General features: G+C 32.3%; 1 protein-coding gene across 1 annotated transcript; it reads left to right on the forward strand.

The window, feature by feature from the left end:
* Window positions 1-2,757: 2,757 nt before the first annotated feature.
* LOC100798713 (tryptophan--tRNA ligase, cytoplasmic) lies at window positions 2,758-10,542 on the forward strand. The gene is made up of 11 exons (XM_003542134.5): window positions 2,758-3,175; window positions 3,255-3,374; window positions 4,680-4,865; window positions 5,402-5,519; window positions 5,912-5,998; window positions 7,033-7,125; window positions 8,238-8,318; window positions 8,965-9,036; window positions 9,313-9,381; window positions 9,479-9,589; window positions 10,239-10,542. Exons 1-11 carry the CDS (start codon window positions 2,949-2,951, stop codon window positions 10,287-10,289), a joined length of 1,215 nt encoding a protein of 404 aa, XP_003542182.1. The 5' UTR covers window positions 2,758-2,948; the 3' UTR covers window positions 10,290-10,542.
* The last annotated feature ends 209 nt before the right edge of the window (window positions 10,543-10,751 follow it).

A 10,751-nucleotide genomic window follows, 5' to 3' on the forward strand; every position in this document is an offset into this window, starting at 1 on the left:
TTGGATGATATGTTTTTATTGGCCATGCTTGATGATGTATACATATATTGCCTAATTGTTGCCTTATTTTTCAAATGCTTTCAATTGCTACTGTCCATGTCAAAAAAAAATCATAAAAAGAAAAAAAAAATAATAAAAAAATGAAGTTGAATAAATGAGGTCTTGGTTTGAAGACTTAGATTGGTTGAAGACTTGGTTGATTTTGTTTTGGGTTTACTTTTTAAAGCTTAATTTGTAATTTTGGTTTTGGGGTTTATTACTTTTTCTTACTTCCCACTTATTCCCCATTGCTCCTCTATTCCTTTGGGTTTTAGCTACTATCTCATACTTTCATCTACCTTGTCCTTGGCCCCATTACAACCTTAAAAGACCTTTTGATCCTCATGTGCATGTGCTTGTGATGTGGTTGTCAATTTTAGAGTCTTGCCAAGTCTATGTGGTGTTTGTTTTCATGGGTACTCTGAGAGTAAATAGTAGCCTAGACACTTGAGAGATAGAGTGCATATCTTGTGAGGCTCTATCACTTTTCATTCTTGAGCTGATTGACTATCTTGCCATGTTTGAGATGCTTGGATGATTTTCATGACGACCTTGACTCTTTAACTCTTTACGTGTTGGATGTTACCCATTCTTTTCATTCCTTAAGATTCATCGAGAAAAATGTAGTTGTTTTTGTGTCTGTTTGTTTCTCTTTAATGTCTTTGGATTTGTTTCTTGCTTTGCTTTTTGATTTTTCCCAGGAGTGCAAAAGGCTAAGTGTGAAGGGATTTGATGTGTCATCATTTTCTCCTATTTCTTAACCCTTTTTGTCACCATTTTAATTACTGATTAGCCTTAATTGTCAAATTAATTATGCAGTTTTATTATTTGGACCTACTGGATTAATTTTGTATTTTTAATTTAATTTCAGGAGAATTATAAGCAATTGGGCTTGGACTTGAAGAGAGTAGACTATTTTATTCTACCAAATCTTATCTTATCTAGATTTTATCTCATCTAGATATTATTTCATCTAGATTTTGTCTTATCTTATCTTATATAGATTTTATTTTATTTATGGGCTCGTACTTAAAACAAATTTATAAGCTTTGGGGTTGAGAACTATATAACAACACCAAGGTCCTAGTTTTAGCCTTCTCTTTCGTTTTAGGCCTCTTTTCGTTTTAGTTACTTTTTTGTTTTGGAGAGAAAGAATAAATTTAAGTTTTGCGATTCTAGTTTTTACAATTCATATAGCAATAAAGTTTCGTTTTCTGCTTCAATCTGCAATCTCGTTTTTTGTTGATTAATGGAAGGCTAAGTCTCCAACGTTGTTTTCTCTTGAGGAGGATCAAGCACAACTCTCTTTGAGGTTTTATTATTACTATTAAATTCTGATCAATTTTTCCTCTTCACCAATTACTCTGTATTTGTTGCTATTAATCCATGCATGCTTAGTGCTTGATTAATTATCTTTGCGCTTAATTTAGTTCATGCTTAATTATTAGTTTCGTTCATGATTAATTGGTGTATGTGTTGCTTAATCACATAATAACAACCTCATGTTAAATTTCGCTTAGTAATTTAATTTAGGGTTGGAGTAAGTGGTTGAACTGATTAATGATAAATTCTCGTAACCTAGGATAAGAGACTTACTTGTGAATCAAGGGGAAACAACGTATTTTAATTCTGATATTTTCTAATTAAAATTTACTCGCTGTTTAATTTACAAAAACAAACAACCCCCCAATTCGTTATTGTTTTATTACTATCTGTTATGAACGTTTAGTTGACCATTGCTCGTTGGGAGACGACCTAGGATCACTTCCTAGATACTGCATTTTTAATGTTTATTTAATTCGGGTACGGCCTCGATCAATAAATAATACATATTTTTATGTTTATTATAAAAATAATAAATGTTTATTTTTTAAGATTATTTAAATATTATTAGGTAAAATTATGTTTGGAGTTCCTGTAAAATTTAAAAAAATATTAATTTTTCCTCATAATTTTTTTATTGATTCGATCCCTATAATAAAATAAAACATATTTTTACAGGTCCTCAATGGTAACTTCGTTAGATGGTGATCTGATGTGACTAACAAACTTCCACATGTAATTTAATTGCAAATGAGTTAAATAATTTGTGACAGTTAAAATCCTCCAAAATGAATTAAACATTTTTTGGCGGCTAAACACCCCAAAAAATTATAATTTTTTGTCATTTCCTAGGCGATTTTATCTCACTATTCGGTGAGATTGGGAGAGATGAAGTAAGAGTGAGTTATAGTGTCTCCTGAGTGTGTCCAAAAAGATAGAGAAAGAAAGTAATTAAGTTCGTTAAACACGTCATGTAACCATCTAACAGAGTCACTATTGAAGATCAATAAAAATATATTTACAGAGACCAAATTAATAAAAAAAAATTATGAGAACAAAACAAGTGTAAAATAATATTTTATAACATTATTCAAACAAAACAAGTGTCTTAGTGAATTTTTGCTTTGTTTTTAAATAATAGGTCACAAGTTTAATTCTTATCAAATTATTTTTATTTTTCACTTTTAATCCATATAAACATCATATTAATAAAAAAATTAAAATTACTTATTATAAAAAAGAGGAATTAAATGTCTTAAATTAAAAAATAAAAAGAACTAAAATTACGTAATGTAAAATTATAAGGCCAAAAATTACAATTGAGAAGGAAAAAAAAAAAAACTCCTCTTCGTTTCATTAAGGTTATAACAGTCAACATAATTTTTTTTATAAGAAAAAAGGTGACTGGTTAGAAAAAAAAAAAAAAACTATTACTGCAGATTACGAACACTGCTTCACGGTGAAGCACCTAAGCCACTTCTCCACCCTAGACGTCCTCTTGAAACCCTACTACAGCACCACACTTCCCCCTCTCAATTCATCTCTCTCTCGATTTACATTCCAGAGATAGAAGAAGAAAGAGAGCAATGACAGCAACAACAGAGAGCGAGAAGAAGAAGCGAGAAGAAGAAGAGGAACCAGAACAAGTTGTGAACCCATGGGAAGTTTCAGCCAAAGGTAAAATCGATTACGACAAACTCATAGATCGTTTCGGTTGCCAGAAGCTCGGCGAAGCCCTAATTTCGCGTCTCGAGCAACTCACCTCTCGCACTCCTCACGTCTTTCTACGACGCGGCGTTTTCTTCGCCCACCGGTACCTCCATTTCCCCCTTCACCCTTTCCTCGTTTACTTAAACGGCGATTTGATGATGTCGTTTTTTTTTTGTGTCCAGCGATTTCGCGGAGATTCTGGACGCGTACGAGAGGGGCGACAAGTTCTACTTGTACACCGGACGCGGACCTTCCTCCGAAGCGTTGCATTTGGGACACTTGATTCCGTTCATGTTCACTAAGTGAGTGAGTTCTTCGCGTTTTCGATTTTAACTTTCGGAATTTGAAATGAAAAATTTGACTTTTAATTTGTGAATCTAGTGTGTTGTTTTTGTAAATTATGAGTGAATTTTGAAGAGCGAGTTCACATTTTGGTAGCTGAATTGATTAACACTAGCCACCAGCTAGCGACTTGTTTCTAGAGCTGAATTGTGTAGGTTTACTCTGTTTCATTTTTTTGAAATGGAAATTTGATGAATGTTTGTGAATCTAATGTGTTACTTTTGTAATTACGAGTAAATATTAAAGAGAGTTCCGAATTTTATATGTTACCTACGTTGCTTTTGTCTCCAGAAGTTTTTGTTTATTCAAATTGGTTGACACTAGTGAGTGACTTGTTTCTAGGACCGAGCTGTGTATATTTACTCCGTTTCATTTTCTTAAATAGAAATTTGATGAAAATTTGTGAATCTAATGTTATTTTTCCAATTACGAGTGAATTTTAATTTTTAAAGAGCGAGTTCAGAATTTGGTATTGGTATGTTACATGCGTTGCTTTGGTCTTCAGAAATTTCTGTTTATTTGAATTGGTTGACACTAGTCAGTGACTTGTTTTTAAGACCGCATTGTGTATATTTAATCTGTTTTATTTTCTTTAAATGGAAATTTCTAAATCTAATATGTTACTCATTCAATTACAAGTAGTGAATTCACAATTTGGTATGTGACATGTGTTGCCTTGGTCGCCAAAAGTTTCTGTTTATTCAAAATTGGTTAACTCTAGTGACTTGTTTCTTGGACCTAGTTGTGTATATTTACTCCATTTCATTTTTTGAGATGGAAATTTGTAAATCTGGTGTTATTTATTGAATTATGAGTAAATTTTACAATTTGATACCTGAAAAATGTTACGAGCATTACTTGCTTTGCTTTGGTCTTCAAAAGTTTCTATTTATTTAAATTGGTTGACACTAGTGATTTGTTTCTATGACCAAGTTGTAAATATTTACTCCATTTCATTTTTTTAATTAGAAATTTGATGGAAATTCATAAATCTGGTTTGTGATTTATCAAGTTGAGTTTATTATTTAAAGAGTGTATCATCCCAACTATGTGGGCAATGGCTATTAGAATTTCCGTGTCAAAGTAGTTTGCTTTTTGTACTACTGATGTAGTGATTTTCATAAATGATAGGTTAAGAGAGTTATACAGTGATAATTGATTGAAATTAGATGCTTTAGTTTTGGATCAGGCTTGAAAATGAAGGTGAGTTCTAAATCATTGTGATTGCTGGGAATGTTTGTTGATGTGGTGGAAATGGTGTGTAGGTATTTGCAAGATGTGTTTAAGGTTCCTCTGGTTATACAGCTCACTGATGATGAGAAGTTCTTCTGGAAAAATCTTACTATAGAAGAGTGCAGAAGACTTGCAAGGGAGAATGCAAAGGACATCATTGCTTGTGGTTTTGACATTTCAAAGACGTTCATCTTCTCTGATTTCAATTATGTTGGCGGGTGAGTTATAAATGCAGGTTTGCCCTGATAGTACATTTTTTACCATGCTTTCCTATTGTATGCGGAGATTTTGTTAAATCATAGTTTAGTTAAAGTTTTAGGAACTCTATAAAGCATGTGTATTTATACTATACTATAAATTGGACATTCATAAAATTAGTTCGATCTCAGATGCTTTTCTCTATTCAGTAAAGAGTTCTCCTATTCATCCAGAATGTTGTACAGCATTCCTTTCCAAGAGGATGTTCTTTTCCATAAAAATTTCAAGTTCAACAACCTTAAATGTGTTTCTGGGTCTCATTCTCATTTTTAATAATCATGAATGGCTGTTAAAATTAATTTTGGGTTTCTATTACACAAATCATAACATGAAAAGAAAATGTTAGAGTAAAATTTTCTGTTCAATTGTTGCTGTTCACTTCTGAAATAAAATGTCACTTGAGAAATTTCACAATCTCTTGTACTGTTTTACTCTTTTTTTATTTATTTATAGAAAAGCAAATCTTCTGTTTTCTGAGGATAGTTTTCCTTTCCAGTTCCTTCTACAAGAACATGTGTGAGGTTGGAAAGCGTGTGACTTATAACCAGGCTGTTGGCATCTTTGGTTTCGCTGGGGAAGATCATATTGGAAAAGTTAGTTTTCCACCTGTGCAGGTATGGTCCATTTCTTCCCTGCATATAGTGGTTCCTGCCTTTACTTTTTGGTTACTTTAGTTAGTCTGTTAGTTGGCTTCCTTAGTCACTATCTCTTCTTTGCTAATGGATAATGTTTCATGCAATAGCAGCACTATAGCACTCTCACCATTTGCATATTTTGTTCACAATAGTTTGTAAAGCTTGCCCTTTACAAGTTATTTGATGATGGAACATTAACTTAATTTTTAAACTATTGGCAATGGATCCAAGCATACAGAATGTGGGTATATATGTATATGTGTGTTTAATGCATTGTATAAGTTGCTTTTTAGTCTTATTAGTTTAACTATAATGCATATTTTGAAATTTTTACATGGTATTGATTGCATGTTATTCACTTGTTTATGCAGGCAGTTCCATCATTTCCTAGTTCATTTCCTCACCTATTTTCTGGAAAAGAGAATCTTCGTTGTTTAATTCCTTGTGCAATTGACCAGGTCTGTTGTTCTTCAATGCTTTTATATGCTAGTTGATATCATGGTTATCGAATCGAGATTCAAATCGTGAATTGGAAAAGCTATTTTATGAATCGTATTATGAATCATAAGATACATTATCAATAAAGTATATGACATTTTTAGGTAAAAATGTGGGACTTGCAAAAAATAAAATAAAAATATAACCTAATATATCATATATTCAAGTCATAAATCAAAAGAACAAAAAATAGTAACTGTCCAAAGTATTCAACCCCTTCAAAAGTAAAACCAAACAAGAAGAAATAAGTCTTGTACCTAAAAAAAGAACCCAACAAATAAGAGATGAGAAATTAAAAGAATAGAAACCATAAAGCTGACAAAAAGAGAGTAAGAGACTAAGAGAGAGGAAATTACAAGTTACCACCATAAGAAGACAAAAGGCAATTAAAAATTACAAAAAAGCATTAGCGGTAAGTGGCACAGCACAGTCGCACTTCTCTAGTTCTTTTCCCTATGAAATTGATTGAAGCATAATAAACCGAACAGAGCTTCTCCTTCAAATATAAGGGAAAAATAGGCAATTGAAAATTAAAATTAAGTAATGAAATTTTAGTTTGGGCACATGTGAAACTGAAAGCGGCAGTTTTCCTCTCTTTCCTGAAATTTTTTTTCAAAACAAGTGATCTGAAATGCTTTTTCCAGATCTGATTACTAATAACCATGGTTGATATTGTTTGAAGATTAACTTCAATGGCAATTGCCAGATCTGATTACTGTGTATATCTGTAAACTTCTTCCTTTGCTTTTGGGATATCATTTATGTTCAAATTCTCTTCATACCTATAGGTATGTAAAGAAAGAGAAATGCCATAAAAAGGATTGGTTCCAACTAAAAAGCATTTGGCATTTCTCAAATGCATGTGAACATCATGTTCTATTTTTTTTCTATGCGAGTATTCATTCTTATTCTTGGTATTACATGTGATATAGGATACATGGCAGGCACATTTTTAATTTTTTTAATTAATAGTTTATCTTTATGATATATTCAGGATCCATATTTTAGAATGACACGTGATGTTGCTCCTAAAATGGGTTTCCACAAGCCAGCCTTGATTGAATCATTATTCTTCCCAGCATTACAGGTATTCTTATGTCGCAAAACCATGCTACTTTATCAAATGGTTTAAAGAGGGCAACTAATATTTTACGTGCTGCTAATCTAATTAAAATTTTAATTCCCTGTAGTTAAATTTATTTTCTTATATTATGAACCATCTTTCACAAAAGCATAAGCTGTTGGGTGCTGCACATAAATGGTTTTATATTATATATCTTTGACATGCCCACTCGTGCAAGAGTCCTTTTGATAGGAACTGAGAGTTAGGGGCAGTTATGACAGTTATGTGTAGACAGTAACTACTGGTAGTTAGTTATGTATTAGAATCTGTAGGATGGCAGCTATGTAATAGGAGTATATATCTGATTGTAGATTGTGTAATTGGGCAGTGTGAAGTTATTTGTAGTTTGTGGACAGAGAATACACTCTGTAGGAGACTTTTGTCTCTGGGACAGCAAGTGTATTGCTGTATAGTGTGTGATTCCAGTGTTCTATATGATATTTTATTATGTTATCAATTGGTGTTCTATCACCTTGGGAGATTGAGCTTGAAGTGTGCGTAATGCACATACCTACCTACTGTGTTGAAATTTAACTTTTTATTAGAAGAATGAGGGTGAGACTCTGCCACTTGATCATTGAGGCTCGTATCATGACAAAAATCAACATTGTGCAAGGATGGGGGAAATTAAAATGAAAAACTATTCTGAGAGAATTTTATTACTGAAAAATGATGTGATGAATTAACTGATTAGCAATACAGATCAGATATACATTACATTTGTAGACTGATAATTAAGGACAGAAATAACTGTGCAACTATGTAACTTCTTAACTACCTAACGGCAGCTGTAGCAACAACCTAGCTGACTCAGGACAAGTTTGATACAACAGAATAAAGTGACTACCATATGAGTAATACTGTCTTTGACAGTGCTGTTTGCAGTAAATGATTGGTTAATGTGTTGAGATCACAGGTACGTAAAAAAGGGGTCATGATGATCTCTAGTCAGCAGACATTTAGGTATCTTGGTTTTGGAAACTGCAGTTACATATAGACTTTGAAATTTTCTCTGAATAAGGTCCAAATTCCTTTGTAGCTGTTATCTCACATCTTTAAAATATAAATTCTTGCAGGGAGAAACAGGAAAAATGTCTGCCAGTGATCCCAATTCTGCAATATATGTGACCGATTCTGCAAAAGATATAAAGAACAAGGTTTGTTAATGAAATTACTCCAAAGATTTTTGTATTATTATGGTGCTTACATTTAATTCTTGTAGATTTTGTCCATTGTGACAAAAATTAGCTGTAGATTCTTCTTTTTGTTGAGGAATCTTGGGTGACATGGTAAATCTACTTGGTTGGCACTAGTTTCCATGAATGTGTATAAGAAAGATATTTGAAAGGCTTTCTTTCTCATTTCCTTGAAATTCTTCATTCCAACTTATTACCATATACTAGATCTCCTTAAGTAATTATTGCTTTACATTACTGGATATATAGGATCTGTTTTGTTTGAGAATATTATTTTCTGTTTTTGTTTTTTTCTTGCACAAATAATTATGAAGTGCCATCTTGTTTTCACTTTATTTTTTTTATTTTATTTTCAAAGATTTGTATGGGAAACAATGGAAATGTAGAAAATTTTGTAAACGGTCAACAATAAAAACAAGGTGTTATTTTTTGTAATTATTTGTTAAAATAAGAAATAAAAACAGAACATGTTCTAAAACCAGGTAGGTCCTAATATTTTGCACCCATCACAAAGCTGCATTTCTCTGTTTCTCTGAGCAACATCTGTCTCGTTTTTTCCTACCTCCACTTGGTTATTTTCACCAACTGTATGTGCGGCTCTCTGCAGGTAAACAAACATGCATTTTCTGGTGGGCAAGATTCTATAGAGAAACATAGGCAATTAGGGGCTAATCTTGAGGTATTGAAATTCTTATTGCTTTATTTTTATGGATAATGCAATTTACATGTAACATTCACTTAATGTTTTCCTCTCTTATCTAAAACCTGAATTGATAGAATGAAGAAGGATTAAGCAGGCATTTATATACCCAATCAAATAAAAATGAAAGATTAATTTAAAGCCCTTCCATTTTTCCATTTTTGTCCAATAAATTGCTTTGTTTTTCTTTGCTGCTCTTTAGTCTTTACCTTCTGTTATAGCCCAAGAATCTTGACATTTTGTAACATGATTCAGGTAGATATACCAGTCAAATACCTTACTTTTTTCTTAGAAGATGATGATGAACTTGAACACATAAAGAAGGTCTGATTTCTATCTTTCCCTCAAATTAATGCAAATAGCATAATAATACTTGTTTTGACTTTATTTTTCTCTAACTTGTTCTGTCATTCTCTCATAGGAATATGGAGAAGGACGCATGTTAACTGGCGAGGTAAAGCAGCGGCTAGTTCAAGTTTTGACTGAACTAGTGGAGAGGCATCGTAGGGCTCGGGCTTCTGTGACTGAAGAGGTATGCATCTACACTAATAAATGTTTGGCTTAGCTGACTATGCTGTAAGAGTGAAATAATATTACAGGGAAACTAAGTTGACATTTCTATTGTTAATTACATTCTAAAGTATTGCGACAGCAATGATTAACCTGGGTGAGAGGACAGTCTCTGAGTGGAATTAAGAAAAACACAGATTGTTGAATATTGATAGAACACCTGACACTGGTTTACTCTGTCATGGACTTTGTTGACTGAACATCTGCCTCCACCAATTACGTAGTGTGCAAAACTGCAGATTGGCCATATGTCATCAAGTTTTGAAAACTAATACGTATTACTTTATTTTATATACAAGTATGTCACTTTGATTGTCTGAACTAGCAAGGACCAAACTGTTGTTTGGCTCTTTTACAATGAAAATGGGAGGGAGAAAAAATCTCACTCTACTTTTTTTTGTGTTCTTATTTTCATTAAATTGAAGGGGAAAAGTTAGTGGTAATGTAATAATCAAGGCTTTCTCAAAATAAACATTCTTTTGGTGGGTAGAATAGTTTTTTCAACCTTGTTTTATGGGAACAAGATGAAAATGCAGTTATATATGTTTGTTGTCTTGTCTCTATTGTATGGTGCAAAACTTACATTTTCTCTTTCTTGATAATTCATTCAGATGGTGGATGCATTTATGGCTATCAGACCACTTCCCCACATGTTTAGCTGAAGTTATCATACTTTTGTCTGCCCCAATATTGCGATCACCAGATAACTGGATTGTCAATTAGAATTGCTAGACGATTGAAAAGGGCCAGTGAATATTTGAATTTGAAGTCACGTCTACATTGCAATTTTGTGATTGGCAATGTATTCGGAACTTAATATATTCTCACTAGTAAACAATTAAGTTAATTTATCTCGCAGACTTGCAACTCCGTTGTGTAACTTGTGTTATAAATGAGGGAATTATTTATCATGTATAAATTTTACAATGCAGTATCATGGTATAATTTTTTGATTGGTAGCAATTTTGCGGCTTAAGTTTGTTAATAAAGTATCTTATGGGAATAAAATATGATTGTCTCCAATTTTATTGGAGTATATATATATATATATATATATATATATATATAATATTATTTTAAATTCACTTAGGATACCATGATTGATTTTTGAGATTATCACACCG

This window comes from Glycine max, chromosome 13, assembly GCF_000004515.6.
Source record: "Glycine max cultivar Williams 82 chromosome 13, Glycine_max_v4.0, whole genome shotgun sequence".
Taxonomy (NCBI): domain Eukaryota; kingdom Viridiplantae; phylum Streptophyta; class Magnoliopsida; order Fabales; family Fabaceae; genus Glycine; species Glycine max.

What these genes read in the sequence shown, in the direction of transcription:
- LOC100798713 (XM_003542134.5), top strand. Translation starts at nt 2,949, where the DNA reads ATGACAGCAACAACAGAGAGCGAGAAGAAGAAGCGAGAAGAAGAAGAG. An exon ending in GATTTCAATTATGTTGGCGG is followed by an intron (nt 4,866 to 5,401) that starts GTGAGTTATAAA and finishes TTTCCTTTCCAG; the next exon opens with TTCCTTCTACAAGAACATGT. An exon ending in CAAAAGATATAAAGAACAAG is followed by an intron (nt 8,319 to 8,964) that starts GTTTGTTAATGA and finishes GGCTCTCTGCAG; the next exon opens with GTAAACAAACATGCATTTTC.